The 18,388-nt window shown below is 50.4% G+C and overlaps 1 protein-coding gene across 1 annotated transcript; it reads right to left on the bottom strand.

The window, feature by feature from the left end:
* Positions 1–625: 625 nt before the first annotated feature.
* On the bottom strand, positions 626–17,226 carry ARHGAP19 (Rho GTPase activating protein 19; the record flags this gene model as incomplete). Its single annotated transcript, XM_079535227.1, has 12 exons — positions 626–682; positions 1,139–1,207; positions 1,695–1,787; positions 2,373–2,471; positions 3,154–3,342; positions 4,050–4,115; positions 5,023–5,109; positions 5,359–5,585; positions 6,135–6,344; positions 6,691–6,771; positions 9,758–10,023; positions 17,156–17,226. 12 exons carry the CDS (start codon positions 17,224–17,226, stop codon positions 626–628), a joined length of 1,515 nt encoding a protein of 504 aa, XP_079391353.1.
* Between the last annotated feature and the right edge of the window lie 1,162 nt (positions 17,227–18,388).

Raw genomic sequence — 18,388 nt, 5'->3', positions numbered from 1 at the left:
CCATGCTCTTTGTGAAGTGGTGGCACACAGACCCTCTCCTGTGCTGTGTACCACTTTGTGCACTCCAGCCCTTCAGGGACAGCAAGGCAAGAAGGACCCCGTGGGAAGCAGAGGTCCTAGGAAGCACAGAGGGTCTGGCTCCAAAGGAGGTCAGGAGGTAAGGTTAACTGTTGGGATGCAGGTAAAGGTTGGAGTCCATTGTTCTCACTGCTAACAGAGAAGGAAACAAAACAAGCTTATGTTAAAAACTCAGAGCAGAAAGAGTTAAAAAAAAAACAACACACAGTCTAACAACATCACAGAATGCTGGGAGTGCAAACATGTCCCTGCAGTACAGAGGGGTCTCTGTGTAAGCAAGCTCTCCAGCTCTTCCCAGAGCCAGCAGGTCAGACATGCTGCACAACAGCTTTTGGTTAGATAGTGGTTTGCCCCATAATGAATGAAATAATATTATTTATATACAGAAAGAAACAAGTCTCTGCAGACTTTGCAGAGGTCCAGTTTCAAGAGTGCTGGCACGTTGGTAAGGGCTACCGTGAGCCTGCAGCGCTGCCTGCTCAGTGCAGCACATTATTCACAGCTTGTGAGGCTGGGCATTCCCCACCCAACGCTGGTGCAAAGCAATTCAGAGGGATGATGAATCCTTGGAAAGCAGGTGGGCTCGCACGCGTCTACAGGATTCCTGCAGCAGAGAATTACAGCAATTGAGTGCTTGAGACATAGAACATCATGCAAGTGATGTTATCCTCTCCCCCTGCAAGGACTCCTACTGGAGTCTGCCTGCATGTTTACTTTTTCCAACTATTTACCAAAGCAGAGCAGAAGACAAGAGGCAGTGTGCAGACACTGCCATCCTGACAGGCTGTTAGCACCAGTCCGTGCTGCTAGCTGCCCTCCCACCTCCCATGACAACCAGCCTGCCAGCTTGCAGACAGAGGAGCTGTACATCCCCGCTTGGATGGAAGTCGTCAGGGTCTGGTGCCCAGCATACCATCTGCTTGGCATGGAGCAGACTGCTGCAGCCAGAGGACCATAGCAGCCACAGCCAGAGGCAAAGCCTCATGAGCCTCTGTAGCTCTCTTTGTCCCTCAGCGGGCCAGGTTCTTACAGGAAGAACATGTACATTTGTGTCTCTCACCTCTTTTTGGCCCTCCAATGATTTCAGTTTCCCTTGGGACACGTGAGCTGGAGATCCACATTTCTGTAACTGAACAAGAGAGGGGAATAGGAGCAGAGATAGGGAATTAAGTGGTATCTGCAGCCTTCTCTGGGAGCTACCTGTACCACCAGAGTGCAGCTACAATCCAAACCCACTAGTGGCATGTCCTGCCCAGGGGACAGACCTATGCAGAGGCAGCTGGCTGTGTACGACTTGTGGATGAGGATGTGAGAGGGAATAGGGCACAACTCAGTGCTGCAGAGCAGGAGCACAGATAATGCCAGAAGGAAAACTCTGGAGTGGAGGTCCATTGCTATCACCCAGGCCTTGATGGTGCCTTCATTATCTCTGCACTGTTCTCCCCGGAGCAGTTTCCTAAGGCCTTCTCAGATCATGCAGAAGAAACTTGGAAACTTTGTCTTGAGTAGAGAACAGTGATCAGCCCCCGGGAATCACTCAAATGGGTGCCCAAGTTGCAATCAAACTCCCTTCCCACATGTTCAGCAATGTCAGCAGTGCTGGGAGCAGCTCTTACCAGATGGACATTCTCTTTGCTGACTCGTTTGGGCTCTGGTGTGGTATCTCTGCTCTTCCTCTCCTGTATTATCGGGGTTCCCAAAACCTTCCTCTGCCGCAAGAAGAGAGGCCTGTTTGCTATTGCTTAGAGCACAGAGAGGAAAGGAAATGGAAGGAGCAAGACGCACAGCTGATAAGCAGTTGGATGCTGGGAAAGAAAAGAGGAAGCCAGGCTAGAACAGAGATTGCAAAGCAGAGCCATCTGAAATACCATGCCACCAGGCTAAGCCTGCCTGATTCTGGAGGGTCTGGGAGCTGACACAAGGCCTGGCCAGGAGCCCAGACACAGGTACATGCTGCTGCAGGGCAGCCTACAGTGTGCATACACCTGTGCTGACAGATCAGCTCCATGTCAATCCTCATCTCATCTCAGGAAGCAAATAGGCCCTTCAGAAAGATGCACAGACCCTACAGCCAAGCATTTCAGCAGAGCATTTCATAGACAATTACGCTTTATGCTAGCAAGGCTTATTTTCACTGTGCTACCTTTCTGTCCCGAGCAGATCTGTGTTGTTTAGCAGTCAGTACTTTGAACAGTCCATACCTTTGAGGGTTGTATTTAAGACAGGGCAAGGCAAAAGCAGAAAGCAACATCAGAAACTCACAGCAGAGAGCAGGGGTTGGAGGCTGCCCTTACCTTAATGAGGCCGCTGAAGGAACGTGAGCGAGTGCGTCGTGGTGCTGGGGGTGTGGCCACATCAGAGCTGGGAGTGAGAGCTGAAGGATGCTTATTGAACTAGAAGGAAACACGAAGACAGAAGGTTAGCACAGTTTAGTTTACAGTTACACCAGCCCCTTGCTGCTGTATGCTACTCTACTGCTGCCCTCTGGCTAAGTCTCTGGTTGGCTTTTCCACACCCTCAAATGTAGAAGCAGCTCATAGCTGCAGGGGAGAAGGAAGCAGAAGGCTGCATCTCCTACACAGTATTACAGGGAGCTCAGGGTTTATGCAGGATACCAAGTTAGAGGCTAAAGTAGAAAGGAGTCGGGGAAGGAGCTGCAGGCTTATAGCCAGGACAAGTGCTGTCCATGCCACACAACCTCTCTGGAGCAGCAAGTGGGCGGGAATGCTCACCAGACTAAAAGAGACCAGTCTGTCCCAGACCCTGAAGCAAAAGAGGAAGGAACTTCCTGAGGCAGAAAGATCAATAAAGTCATAATCAGGACTGGGAAACTGTCGACTGGCAAATCCCTGGCTCAAAAAAACAGCTTAAAGCACAGCTTGGTGCAGCAAGCTTCACTGACAGGCCACCTCCTCCCCTGCCTCCATCCAGTTCTGCCTCTTACAAAGCCCAGAGCCCATGCTCCTCAGACAGCCAAGAACTAGGGGCAGCTCTCAGGTGGGTCTTGCCTTTAGCCCTGTGCCCAGAACTGTGCTGACAAACGCACCCCAAAGAGATCTTTCCTTCCCACACTACCTGCCGGATGAGCTTCTTCTTCTTTGCAGAGTCAGGCATATTGTGTACATGGCGAAAGAGCTCCCTCAGTGCCTCCTCTGTGCGCTGCTGGGTCTCCTCCTGATGGCAGGAGTCCAGACGGCTTCGCTTCTGAGACTTGAGGGGTTGCAGTTCCTTGGAACCAGGAGATGTTAGCAAATCCAGGTCATCCTGGGAAAGCGGAGACAGTAATCGTTTCCCATGCTTGAATCCAAGTGAGCCACCCATCTGAATCAGGCTGGGAAGTCTCGTGAGCTGCCTCACCCCAGTGAATGCTGTGTTTTCCCTACCCCTCTGCAGCAGCACTGCACCAGCAGGGCCCTGTGCCAGGAAGAGGTGACAGCAATTCAAAGGTGACCCCACTGCTTCTTCCCTCCCTTCCTGGATGCCAGCTGCAAAAGCCCTTCCAGGTTTGAGAAGGGTCAGTGAGGCTCCTTGCAATGCATCTGCTTTCTGCAGCTACGAGGCAGAGAAGCATTTGCTAGAGAGAAGCAGACAAATCTTTCCGCAGTGGCAGAAAGAGGCCTTTGTCCCAGCCCCTCTACCAAGCAGCCTGGTCATGGCAGCAGATGTGTCTGTTTGGAAGGCAGGACTCCATGAAAGAGCAGGTGCTGCATGTACTGGGCACAGGGAACGGGTTTGCTGCTAAAGAGGAGCTGGTAGTTTTCCCTGTGCTTTTGATTAACAGATGCTTCAACTCTGCCCAATTTCCCTAATGCAGTTGCCTGCACTACCACACCATATGGTTCCCTCAGTCCTGCTCCCTATCAGATCCTCTTTCATGGTTTCATTTGTTTTCAGCTTCTTTCACTCACGAAGGTCCCTTCATAGTACCACGGCCTCTGCCCTTGGAGGGCAGGCACAATTGCTGGCCTTACCTTCGATGTGTGGGCTCTGGATCCCAGGTAATGCAGCCTAGCACACTCTCTGATGTAAGGTGGGGCCTGTGATGAGGGACAGAGAAAACATGAATAATATACTTGACCCTGGGCCAAGGGCGGCTGCACCAAGAGTCACTCTTCAACCATGCAAACAAGCCTTTTCCATCAAGAAAATCTGCTGTTTAGGACAGAAAAATACAATGGGACTTCATGTCCTCAGTGGAATCCCTGCTCAGAGTTTCCATTTGATGCATGCAGCCAACACTAGGAGAAAACAAAATAAGAGCTAGGTTCCACAGAAGTTATGTCCAAGCAATTCCTCCAGCTCTGAGCTGGCCATTCAGGGGTCTGACAAACAAGGCAGAAAGGGAGCAATTTTTGAAGATGGTGGGTGCCTAGAGTGACCTGTAAGGTCCTGGGAAGTCAAGAGACGGCCTGCTGCAGAAACACTTCCTTGAAGAAACCTGTAGATTCTCCTGTCCTACCACAGCATCCTACTCTGAGCTAGAGAGGGATATCCAAGACTGCAGACTTTGCCTATAACAGCAATGGCCAGCTGCCACTTGCAGAGTAGATGTATTAAGGATGCAGCTCCTGGCGGCGCTCACCCGGGCCAAGCCCCTCCATTTTCCAGCGCTCGGGGAAAGCCTGGTCACCAACTGCCCCAAGGAAACAGGTTTCCCAGCCAGGAATCAGGTGCTGGGTGTCCAGCAGAGGGTGGTATTACACTGCACCGTGCTTCCGACCTGCGAGGCGCAAAGGCCACCTCCAGGCTGTCTTCCTCCTCCTGGGCTGCTCGCCCAGCAAAGACTTCCTCTCAGTAAGGGAACAGCTTCTTGCAGAAATCATGCTCTCTCACTCCAGAAGAGAGGACCTGGAATGTACCCCTGCCACTGGGATCTGTGTGGGTAAAGGGCATTCGGACTCCCACAGAAAGGGCAGGGAGGGCAAGACTCCAATGCACGGTCACCTTGAAGAGTTTCTGCGAGTGTTTGATCATGAAGGTCACTCCGTTGTTTAGCTTTGTGATATTCTCTTGCAGGTCATTTGCTGTCACCTGGCAAGAGGACACAAAGGCACAGCTGTTGGAAGGGAAGTAGGAATTGCAAATGAAACCTAGAGTGGGCTTGGGCTGAACACAAAGACTGAATCCAGCCACACAGCTCCATATCACCACCAGCCTCCAGCCTCTCAAATAATTGGTTGTATCAGCACAGTCTTCCCATACGATTTCTTCCCCTGCAAGCCTACTGAGGTTTGCTTTCAACCTAGCAATATCCCACCAGCAGATACTGAGGTTACTCACGTTTCTGGGCCATAGGATGTGGGGTGCAAACATGAGGGCGAGATTGTGGGCAGACATCTTGTTCTTGTCCTGCTTCTTGGCAGTCTGGTAGAGCAAATCCAGAAGCAGTTTGAGCAGGCTGCGGTTGGGCGCAGGGAGGATCAGGAAGAGCAGCTGGAGGGCTTCAATTTGGCGCTCTTTGTCTGGAGTGCTGGTCTTATTCCCCTTCTCATCAAACAGCATCAAGTCTGCCAAATCACAAGGATGAATGTGAAGGACATGCACTGCCTCTCTGACAGCAGGCCTATTGCAGCCTCTTCCCTCCTCCAAAGCCCTGCATAGCCCCTGACCCTCTACCTCCTTCCCCCAAGCCTCCCCACCTGATGTGTTAAGCTGTAGTACTTCTCCTATACAACAACGCAGTTGCTAAGTGTTTTGATGGATTGAAGGCAAGGTAAGTTAGTTCAGTAATGGTCTTTAAGAACATATAAGCCATTGCCTAGCTTAGGAGAGCCCATGGTTAAAACAGATGTAGACCCAGGTTACCAACGCAGACTCCTCTCTTGTGCTGGAGAGAGAAACTGGGCCAGGCAGACCTGGCCCAATTCCGTAGCTTGTTCAGCACCAGTCTTTCCACCATTAGGAGGAAATGGCAGGAAGACTCCTCTTTACCATGCATTTAGGGTTTGTACTTTAGGATCTCCCACAGCCTAGTGCGCAGCTCTAAAGCATTACCAGCTTTGCAGGAGGCTGGCTCCATTCCCTCTGTTCATCGCTGCCTCCTGTTACTTACTCACCTGCAATTTTGAGGTGGGCGTGGAAGTGCTTGTGTGTCAGCAGGGGCTCTGGTAATTCTCCCAGGAACATCTTAAGCAAGGTAGCCACATCATTGGAATGAAACTCCCCAGAGTCCAGGTCAATATCTGTACCGCTGTTCAGAGCATCCTTTAGAATCTGTTGCCTGATGCTGTTGCCTGGCACCCGAAACAAACCTTCTGCTCGTAGATCTGTTCAATGGAGGGGAGACAGAAAAAAAAAAAGGCCACCAATTATTCAGAGGCTGATTCCCATTTTCTTACTAAAGCAGTACTCTTTGCAGAGCTTGACAGCAAGCCTCACTGAGCTGCATTCAAAGCCATGACTTCAAGTTGACTCCCATAAGCAAACAGAGTATGTGCACAGGGGAAAGAGACCAACTCATGGAACAGGCAATCCTGGGCAACAGTCACCTAGTTCTGACCCCAAATCCTGCTGATGGATAACTCTGCTTTCCCCCCTGCCTGCACCGCAGAGATCTGGGGCAGGCCACACAGATAACCCTTGGAATAGGAGGAAAAAGACAGAAACACTTACTTTTGTGCAGATACTCAATTAACTGGGAGACCTGTGCGATGCCTTCTTCTGTCAGTGGGGAGCCAAACACCACTCCTTTCTCTGCAGAACAAAAGATAACGTGTTCAAGCAGCTCAGAGCACAACAGTCACAGAGAGACACGTCCCCTCAGAGCAGCATCTCAGAATGCAAAAACAGTGCCCCAAAATACTATGAGCGGAGGTCACAGGGACCCCTCACACACACACGCAGGTATTATCTCACAAGCACTCCCCAATAAGTCACTTCCTCTCACCATGCTGTACTTACAAGGGCTTCATCATCCTGATTCTTACCTCAGCTTAATTAGTTTTTATCAGCTAAGGCAAACATTCTCTAGCTCCTGAAAAGAAACAACACCAGAACAGATGCTTCAGTTTTAAAGGGCATATCATCTGTAAGTCTGAACTCTATGGGAATAGCAGAGTGGGAAAGACAGATGCAACAGCCTGGACTGCTACAACTGCACACCTGAGAAGAAATGCCCAAGTTAATTCTCACTGTGGATTGACATGGAGCAGAGCAGGAGGAGGCGTAGCTGCCAGATTACAGGAGAGGGGAACACGTGCTAGTAGAAGAGAAGGCACGATACCAAGTGAGAAAAGCAATGCATCAGTTGGTCTCACAAAAGTTATCTCCCCCCACAAGCTTTGTCTCGTGTCTTTTTTCCCCACTGTGACTTTACTAGCGTTTGGTCTTCTCCATTACAGATCTTACTGCTCTGTGGTGTTGATGTTCACAGCATGTGGGGAAGATCTGGCTAACACTGTGCACTTCTCTAGCAGCCTTCCTGCACAACTAAATTTATTCCGCCCGAAGAATGTTTCACTTTCTTCCTGGACTTCAGAAATGGCAAGCCACCAGGAACTCCAGCCTCCTGTTAAATCAAGAACTTTCTGACCTCCCTCTGATAAGGCACACGCTTCAGCCTTGCAGGAGAAAGGAGGACAATGTGACCTCTTGATCCGCACGCAAGATTTGAAAGGCCTGAGAGCAAAGGGAGAGAGTGATTGGCAAAAGATTCTTGTCCTTGAAGAAAAACTAAACTCATTAGACATTCAACAGATAGAATCAGTAGTGGCCAGGAAAATAAGAGGAAAATACATCATCTTGAGACATGCCTGACAGATTCGATTTACTTTTGAAGTCAGAAGCTGATATCTGAATGAGAATTTGATTCTCAAAGAAACTTGAAAGAAGTGTTTGGAGAATGGATGCTGAGTTACAAAGGCTTAGATGTTGTGGTGCAATGACTTCTGAAACTAAGCAGCAGCATGAGATTGAGTTGCCCGATGCCCACAGAAGCTGCAGTATTTGCAGTTTGATCAGCTCAGAGTAGTATGGTTCTTGGCCTCTGGCTTTGAAGAAATAAAACCTGTTTGTTCTAGCTGGTCTATAACATGAAGAAAAACAAATGATGGCTCAAAGATGAAACAGACAATACTTGAAATTGATTTTCTCTGTAAGCACAAACTCCCTTTTTCCTCTGAGTTTGGCCAAGGAGTTTACAGACAGTGCCTGTCAATGCAGGGAGACACTGCCATTGCAGCCTGGGAGCAGAGCCAGCAGACTTGGAAACATCTGCTAACTGTAGCTGCAGTGAGACACACGGCCATGGAAACACTGAATGTGGGAAGGAGCGGAGCTGGAAGGGAGGCGTCGGGTCTGAAAGTAGGTGACAGCGGTGCTCCAGCAGAGTATGGATCTGTTAAAGAAAAAAGAACTAGAGCAGATTCACAAACCCCCGCTAGAAGGTTTTGACAAGAACAGGGAAGTTTCCATACGCGATGAGAAGAATGTTTAAAATCAGATACTCGCTTGCTCCTGTTTGCCAAATAATGAGTGCCTAAATGTAAAGTGTCCTGCTGCTCTCCTGGAGCAGAGGCGGGAGCAGCACAGGCATGAGCACGGTGTAACTGCTGTCTGGGGGCAGTGTGAAGAGCTGCTATTATGGAGCAGCAGGGTAAATCACAGCAATGGGCTAATTCTCAATTAAGGATCTGAAGTACTTGATTTGCAGTACTTGATTTTCACCTGCAGTGCAGTCCAGCCCAGAGAGATCACATCTGCTGGCTTTGCCACTGGAACCAGAAACAGAGGGCAGGATTCAGCACCGGAAAAATCAGCCTGAGCAGCGTCCTTATAAAGCAAGGTGAAAGCTTTCATTACCTTTGTATTAAGATTGAAGACAGAAAGAAGCTGTACTCAGGCGTACTGATATCTGCCTTCTCAGAGATGCTCCCAAGAGCAGAAGTGCTCAAAGGAATTAGAAGTGTTCAGCTCCAGGCTGCCAGCATTTGGAGGCAGCTACCCACAGCTTCCCTGCCAGCAGACAGCTGGTCTAGCTAGTAAACCATGGCAGACAGAAGGATGCGAGAGGTGCCCAGATGGAGGTAGTTTGTCTAGATGAGAGACAGCGTTTCACTGAACTTCTAATGGAGAATCAGTATCCCCTCGAGTGTGGGCAGAGGTGGGAGAAGGCACATAGAACACCTGTCAAGATGTAACAAAATGGAATGGTACTGTGATCCAGCAAAGAGGAGAGGATCTGAACACATTTGTGCAAAAAAGCAAAGCTCAGACTTCTGAGGAGCAGGCAGAGACCACTGTTTCATAACTCCAGAAGAAAGCTCCAGCTGAGTGCTTGCCTCAGAATACATGATTTCCCCAGGCTGAACCTGATCTCAAGTAGTGAATCTGCAGAGCTTTGTCACTGGGACCAGGACATGGATCAGAGCTGTGCTGATGTTTGGATGTGAGACACCTACCTGTCTGTGCAGCTCACAGATCTGTATGACAAGGCCTTCAGGATAGCTGATATAGAAACTGGAGGAGAAAGTGGGCACTGAGTGAAGTCAGTGGCCTGTAAAACCTGGGAATTACTGTTCTTCACAGTGCCTGATGTTTGCAGTCTTTATTATACTCCATCACTAGAGAAGAAATCTAACAAGCTAAGGAAAACAGAGCATGAACTACCATGGACAAAATCAAGCATGCTGCATGCAAAGACAAGGCCAGCTTGGCATGTATTTTAAGAACCCATGCTCACCCTTGCGTTTCAAAGACATCAAGGAACGAAAAAACCCAGAGGCTGTGCTGTTTGCTCCAGGCAGCTTCGGGTCCTCCTCTCCCATGAGCTGGGCCAGCTCAGCCCCAGGCAGGTCGATGAGCCTGGTGATGTTGCTGACAACCAGCTCCATGAACACCTCCGGTTTTTCATGGCGCAGCTTTTCCACAAAGAAGTCGGGATTGAAGATAATGGGCTGACTGCGAAGGGAGGACTCATTGCAGATGACAAGATTGCAGATGGCATCACTGGAAAAAAAGGAGAGAGAGAAAATAAAGTACCTTCTCATTGCTTTTTCACAGCCAGCTGGTGCCCCAAAGAAGACATCTGCTGACACAGGAGCCTCCAGTCTACGCAGACAGCACTGTTGGCCTTTGGTGGGCGCTCAGCACAGCACAGACACGTTTACCTTTGGAGCAAAAACATTTCTGGCCTGTTTACACAACACAGCCCAAATGACTCGCACACTCCAGAGTGCGATGGTAAAATATGCAACACTTGACAACACCTAGCTAAAGAAACTGTCACCGCATCCACATTGTCCTCACTCAGGCAGCTACGACATCCAATATTTTACAGTAACTTACCACTCTGAGTCATAAATAAGTTTGGCCCTGTCTCCTTTCCTCCTGAGAAATTCACTCCTAGTGGCCTGAAATTTTAAATACCAATCAAAATATTTTCATGGACAGCTGGTACTCATCAGTTCTCATCACTGTTCCATCATCAATCTGCCAGCTCTTTGGTTACTGTTCTCTGCCACCTACAGTAACTGCCCACCTCTGAATCTGGAGTGAGTGTGAACCTATCAGGATAAGCACAAGCCGCTCAAAATCAGTCCTTGAGGAACTCTTAGCAGCCTTCCTTCTGGTACATCTCTTTTTGGCTCCTCCAGGTCTTGTCTCTTCTTCAGGCTGTCCTTCATCTGACCTCCCAGTTCTCTACTGACACTGACTTTTTGCAGTTGGATAGCTTTTCACGTGGCATTAAAGCCACGTGGGAAAAAGATGCATGTGGGACACAGCTCTAGTGAAGGTTATAGATAACATACATAGCCCTAGCACAGGTTAGATAAATTACAGTTATCAAAGAGATCACAGTTTAATCAGCACTCTTAATCATGTTCATAATAAAGCTTATCCCAATTTCCATCTACCTCTAGGTCTTTCATTACTGTCTTCCCACTTGTATCTCAAAGACTCACACATTCTGAAGTCAGGCCCACAGGCCAGGGCCCCTCTTTTACCTAAAACAGAGAATTAGTGTCATTAATCTCCAGTCGCAAGCCATTGCAATGTCATACTTTGCTGTAAAGCATGAGTCCGACCATGCCAGTTGGTGTGCCAGTTCTTCCATGGCTCTGGGCGGAGGCTGCCTACCCACCCAGCTCACACACACTGACTGCTTTCACTGCGTGACATTTTCCAGTCTTTTCATCATTCTTGAGCTCCCGTACAACACTTTCCTCTGTTTCAATATTCCCCCTCAGCTGTGAGCTCCCGTTGAACATTTTCCAACAGCTGCTGCTAAGCACACAGGTAACAGGAATGATGGGTGCATACAGAGGGGATCACATCAGTCCTGGAGGTTCCTGCTGCAAAGCACGCAGCCCCAAAGACCAGAGCCTCCTGAACAGAGCCCATGGCACTGTGTTCTGACCGCAGCTGGGCTCACTGCTCTGCACAAGCCTCCACAAGGGAAGGCACTTGCAGCCCTCTGGCCCTAAGAGTTATCCACGTGGCTGCTGTATGGCTGAGACCTGGAAGATCGTCTCGATGCAATTTCCAGGGAGAGATCAGAGCAGGAGGAAGGCTGGGAAGGCTGCACAGGGAGCGGGGTGCTCGCTGCAGCCGCAGGGAACCAAGCATTCAGCAGCACTTGCACCGTGAGAACCCCCACAAAGCCCTGCCTCATTGCACTGCTCCCTGTGGATGTCAGGCTCCTTCAAGGGGATGCAAGGAGGAAGATCTGCGAGGCAGACGTAGGGCAATCTGCCAGGCCAGCGAAAATTTCAGAAAGCTCTTAAAGGTTCCCAGCTGCGTTGCTCAGTGGCCTGGAGAGCATGCTGCTGGCTTCTAATGGGGGCCATATTTCCCCAAGTACCTCCCAGTATGTTTTTTGGTAGTTTGTTATCTGTCACAAATCAAGACTGAGATGCAACGATTCAATATCCGCTGCCAAAAAGCAACTACCCATCGACCTGATCACATTCGCATTTCATCACGCAGGGCTGCAATGCGTGAGCAAGTGCCAGCTCTGCCCATAATGCGGAGCAAGCCCTTTGCCTGAAACCCATGACAACTCATTCTGTGGCAATACAGATCCTGAGAAGGGTTAATAGTGAGTGTATGGGCCCAGTGACCCTGCCTGCAATGATCCGTGCGCTGTTATTCACTCACTAGCAGTTTTGTTTCCCCACAGAGAAGATATGCAAATACTTTGCAGCAGTTACATCAAGCATCACAGATTATCTGCTCTCTCTGACAATCAGATATCTAGATTCAGAGAAAGGAAATTAAACAATTTTGTCAGCTAGAACTGACTGACGTGAGTCTGCCGCACAGACGGTGTTAGAGCTGCATCAAGTTCAACAACATTTAATGCAAAAATAAATAGAAAAAAATTAAATTTCTTACATGAGTGCTGAGAGCTTTTGGAGAGGCATTAGGAAGCAGAGACAGGGGAAAGAACTTGCTCCTTGTTTCCAGCAACAAAAGAAACCTGCCTGTCCCAGCACAGGCTATGCAAATCCCACGCATGCTACGAGACACAAGGGCGCATTATTGGGGCTGAAAGGCCCCCTTGGCACACACTGGGCATCAGCCTTCACACAGAGACAAAACAGAAAAGAAAAGCTGGACAAATTGATTCATGTCTCTTGCCAAAGGCTGCGTAGCTGGAGTTTAACGGCAAATAACTCCTACATAGAAACCGGGGTTTTGAATTAGGAGTAGCGTGGTATTAAGTGCTCTCCACCTGTATCTAAGAGGAACCCACAAAACAGCCCCAAATCTACCCTGCGTTTGCCATGAGGAAAGCCATGCAAACGCATTCCCAAAAGCATCCAAGCACAACCGATGTCACCGTGCAGTGGGACAGCCACCGAGTCCCCACGCCACGCAGCCCAGGAGCCGTGCTCGACTCCAGGAGCTGGAAGGGCACTGCTCATTGCCACGGCTGCTGTGCCTCCGCTCCAGGCTCCCCATTCCACGTCCCTCCGGATCCTGGCAGCTGGAAGCAGCCCTGCGCTCTGATAGCGGTACGGCCCTTCAACGAGCTGCTCAGCTCCGAGGTCACTTTATTAGCAGCCCTTCCCAGTGCTGAAAATTCGCCTTTGTATCGTTATTGCTAATCAAAATGGAAATGGGAGGCTAACCCCTATTTCTGAGCAAAGAGAAAGCCCCCACTGGCTTCACACACAATAGCCCTGCCAATCCCCACTGCTGCACACGCTATAACCTTCAGAAAAAGCCATGTGCCCCATCTGCCGCTTTCCCGTTAAAAAAGGAAGATGGATTACTTTGCCTACACCCACTTTATGTAGCAGCAGCAAAGGGGAGACAAACATTTCGTTAGTTTATTGCTGTTTTTTTTCCTTACTTGCAATTAGAGTCATATTCTTAGACACTGCGATCTCAGATTGCTTTATGACACATCAAAAGACATAATATAAAGGACCGAATGGCTTCTTCTCTGATCCCATGAATAAAGTCAAATCCCGACGAATAATAAAACCTTGTACTAATAGGGTTGTGATTAAGACAGCAGATTAAAAAAAAATCGGCCCTATATTGTGCTGAGCTTCGTGCCATTCTGGTATCTTTCAGGAGCAAAGCCTGTGATCCCAGCCAAGCCACAAAGAAAGCTGTCTGTCACACACAGCGTTCTTGCTTCAGGCATGACAGCCCCATCATTTCATGGGGAGTGGATGGTGCAGGAGGTCAAAATCATGATGGATCAATTAATCCCTAAGGTAACTAGATCCAAACGGGGGAAATGCCTTGGAAGCGAGGACAAAAGTGAGATTTTAACCGGCACAACCTGGTGATTGCACCTGGGGCGCGAGCAGGAAATCAGCGCACGTGGAAGCAAGTCGTGTTCTGATGAGGGAGACCTGCCTGCTTCAGAACAATTCAAATACCTGTAGTAGATGCAAGTCCATACACGCAAAGGAAGAAGCAGATTCCAGCATCATGAAATAGAGCATAAGGAGAACACAAATAAGCCGAGAAAGAAGGATGAGGCACCTCTGGGGCAAGAAACGAGCTGTGTTTTTGTTGCTGGGAAAGTGGAAGAGCTGGAAGCTGCAGATTTCAGGGCAGTCCAATGCACCTCATTCAGCGGGCAGAATGCAGCCCAGCATCACTTTGCGCACTTGGGATGTTGTCACGGGAAAGCTCATGCCTCAGCCACACTGCAGCAGGCGAGTCTTACCAGGCAGGAGAAAAAGGATTAAAGAGCTTTTGAAAATAAGGCAGATAATGGAAGAAAATCTCCCCGTATAATAACAAAATCTTTCGACTGAGGAACAGCCAGGCAAGCAGCGAGCACTGAGCACAGAGCGATAAGCAGACACTGCTGGGGAACACAAAACACAGGGATTCTGTGCCTGGCTAAGCACAAAGGAAGATGGGATGGATGCGCCCAGGCTCGCATTTCCCTGGGGAGAGAGAAGGAGCATCGTCCCTGTGCTGTGCCAGAGCAAGGAATCAATTAATGAGGGCGTCTGAAGGCAGTATTCCAGAGCCAGATAGGAGCCATTCCATATTTTGCTAAGAGATGAAAGGACCAGAGCGGAATGATGTGAAATCACTTTAAGTACAAAAAGACTAGAAGACGAATTATTTCCTAGATAAAAAATAAAATAAAATTAAAAGAACTCCAGTGGGAATGGGCTGCGGAGACACGAGAAGTGACTTCACTGCTAAGGTTGCTTTGAGGACTGTACTTGGGACCGACATTCTTGTAAGACAGCATCACAAAGATCACATTCAGCCCTCAGATTTAGCACAGTAACTCCCTATAGGGTGACTGATTTGCCTCTGAAAAATGTCAAGAAAAACACGCAGCGAATTTGCCGAGGGTTACACTCATGAGGTCTTTAAGGGCAAAGAGAGTCCTTTTGTGATGAGCGCACAGCGCATAGCACAGTGAGTGCCAAGCCTTGACCACTGTTTCTAGGCTTCATCCTAGTGAGCCGTAATAAAAACTGCCTTTTTTAATTGTTGCTTTGCTTTCTTCACAGCTAAACAGATGACATGCAGTGATTCAGCCTTTTGGCTATGGGAATCAGATAATAATATACAATTTAAACAGCAGGGAACTGGGGAACAAAGCTGCTATTATGTGATAGCAGCCTGTGCTGGACAACCTGGAACTAATGCAGCAATCGGCCATCTTTTGGGCATTGGATAAACTGGATATCCAAATTCCTGCTACCATCTATGAATTCAAATTCTGTCTCTGCAAAAGACCTGAACAGACCTCAGCCATATCAGCTGCACATGTGTAATGCAAACCTGGAGACAGACCTATCCAGAATGATAAAGGGCTGCAAGAGGGGGAAAGCAGGCTTGGAACAAACTGAAAATGGAAAACATTACTGATGGCAAACCAGACTGCTTGCGAGGCAGCTTGAAACATTGAGAATTTTGCATTTCAACGTGAAATATTCCAACTTAGAACGCAGAGAATTCTTTTATGGTGTTCTTCATAAAATCCACTGGAATGCTGTAAAGTCAACAAAGCCACACTTCAATCAGCCTGCAGCACATCACAGCACCCAGACACCTTCTGGTGCTAAGGGAGGAGGACTGAAAGGCACCTTGGGGCTGCAGACTCAATGCAGAGCTGCTCACAAAGCCACATCCTATGTCAGCACTGCTTTTCGGGCCGATTCTGCAGCATGGGATACATTCAGATCCTGTCTTACGCTCTGTAAGCTCTCAGGAACACAGCTACTGCCAGAAACCCGGTACTTCTGCATTAAGGATTTGCAGGTTCATACATCTGCCTTAACACAATCTGAATAAATAATGCCACTACAATTTTCATGACTTTCAGTGCAACGCAAAGTTGGTAAATGTATTTATTTTAATGTAAACCTTTATACAAAGCAGCTGTAAAGGCGCTGCCTTAGATCCAATTGTAATTTCACAGAAACCAGCACCAAAATGGAACCTTTTAGATGGCAGCAGCTGCCTCTCCTCATTACTGCTCTATTCACTTTTATCACTGTGGCATTGGGAACCTCAGTCACAGCTGGGGACTCCGCTGTGCTCCGTGCTGTACAAACACAGAACAAAGGCAATCCCCTGCCTTCAGAGGGCTGCGAGCTGACGCCGAAATGAATGCTGGAGGGACAGAAAAGAGGAGGAATCCCAAGAGGAGAGGCAGTGCTATCAGTCAGCGTGACTGATAGAACTGAACTTGCCAGCTTTTCTGGAGACACTATTAAAAAGGAGGGCGAGGAAGGACAGGGAAAATAATCAGGACACACTGCAGACAGAGAACGAGAGAAAATGCAGCTCGCGTGCAAGGGTGGTGTGGGGCTGTGCACAGGGAGCGGGGCTGGGAGCCCCTGTGCAGCGGGACCGGGACGGCTGCTTCCCAGCAGCCACAACACGCTGTGTGACAAGCTGCCCCATCCCTGCCGGTATTCAGGGTTGGATGCGGCCCGGACCTAGCGGTTGTAGCGGTCAGCACCCCTGCCTGCAGCAGAGGGTTTGAACCGGATGACCTTTGAGGTCCCTTCCAACGCAGCCGTTCTGCGATTCTACGACTGTTCCGTTTTATTTTGACCGAGCGGAGCCGCTCGCTGCGCACGCCGCGTACCGCAGCCGCGGGTTATCTGTGAGATCCCGCGGCAGCGCGGGCGGGAGGGCACAGGGGGGCAGGGAGGCGCCCAGCGGCACCGTGGGCTCCGGGCGAGCAGGACATCACAGCACCCAGTGGTGGGGGGCTGCGGGGAGGAGCCGGGCAGGGAGGGATGGCCCGAGGCAGCGGCTCCTGCCTCCGAACCACAGCTCCGCACCGGGCTCGGGGCGTTGGAGCGTTACCAGCCGAGAGCGAACGCGCCGAGTTCCGCCGAGCCAGCCGGCGGGCGGTTCTGGGAACAGCTTATCGTATGCCGCGCGACCGGCAGCTGTGGGAAAAGAGCTTGCGAAGAAGCCGGTTGCAATTACAGCTGCTTCTCTTTCGGAACCGAGCGCTGCGGCACACCGCGCCGAGGGCGGCCCGCAATGCGGCACTGCGGGCCAGGCTGCGCTTCCCGGCGCCGCTCGGCGCCGCTCAGGCCCGGGCACACCGACCCCCGGCTCCACGCCTCAGCCGCACCATGCGAGAACGCGCCCCGCGTCCCGGGCGGCGCCCCGCTCCTACCTGCCGCCCCGCCGAGCACCGACCGCCGGCGCTCCCGCCGCCATCTCATACCTGCCGCCCCGCCTCCCCATTGGCCCGACGCACCACCCCGCGGTCCCGCCCCTCCCGGCTTGCCCGTCACTATTGGCTGGAAGCGCTACCGCCTCGCTACCATTGGTCGGTTCGAACGGACAACGGACGATCCGCGCGTAGCGAAACAGACACACGCCCCCTGCGCGTGGTGCACGATGGGAGTTGTAGGCGGGAGCGGCCGCTCTGAGCCTCGGGTCAGCGGCAGGGACTGCGGGCTCCTCGCGGCTCTGGGCACGAGTTCGGAAAGAAGGACACTGAGGCGGACGCTCTCCTTCGTGCGTGGAGGCTTCCGCCTTGCCCTCGGTCCCAGCGCCCCTGAAAGCTTTCTAGACGGGGGGCGCTCTTGCACCCATCGCTCAGGAAACGACCAAGGAGAGAAGACTTTATAGATACAGTAAGCAGAAGTGTAGATCAGAATGCCGAGGAGGCTGGAAATTAATCTGGCAGTTTTCGTAATTGACTAGATTTCGGCTGAAGCGGTCCCTTGGCATCCTAAGCCCCCGCACCTAATCATCTCCCTGCCAATCATCGCACGCGAGCACCGAGGTTCTGCTACCGCCCCCACGAGGGGCTTTCCCAGCCCCGCACCTCGCTGTGTGCCTTCACCCGCAGCCCCGCCGGCTGCTCCACACCACTGAGGAGCCCCAGAGGCGCTGCGGAGCGCTCAGAGGCGATGCTGAACACTGAAAACAAAGCCTCTCTCCAGTACCTGGGCTTCTCTGCAGGTAACTGCAAAATAGCTGCGGCTGGCATCTGCGGGAGGTGGGACTCGCATCACCCCTTACCCTGCCCCACAGCAGGGCTCTGTGGGACCCAGAAACAGAGCTGTGCTCGTTGCCAGAGACAGCTGCTGGTGGAGAGCTGCTCGACTTGGAGCCTGGACACGATGACGTCTCCCCTCCCAGGGTTTCTATTGCATTACATGATTAATTAGCTGATTAACAAGATGTTGTGGAAGAATCTGTTCTCTGGACACCGGCTCAGGCAACACCATCCTCTGCGCTAATGAAACTCTTCTGCTCCACACAGGCATGCACTAATTTAAGCAACAACATGCAAATGAAGAACAATGCAGTGAGTAATCTGGAGCTTTTAAATGAATTAGCGACGACCTTCTCCAGGCCTTGTCTCCAAGGAGAGAAGAAGAAAACCAGAAAGATA

This window comes from Tetrao urogallus (genome assembly GCF_951394365.1).
Source record: "Tetrao urogallus genome assembly, chromosome: 5".
In the NCBI taxonomy this organism is placed as follows: Eukaryota; Metazoa; Chordata; class Aves; order Galliformes; family Phasianidae; genus Tetrao; species Tetrao urogallus.
Note: the sequence above shows the minus strand (reverse complement) of the source record. Positions and strands in the feature narration are given on the sequence as shown.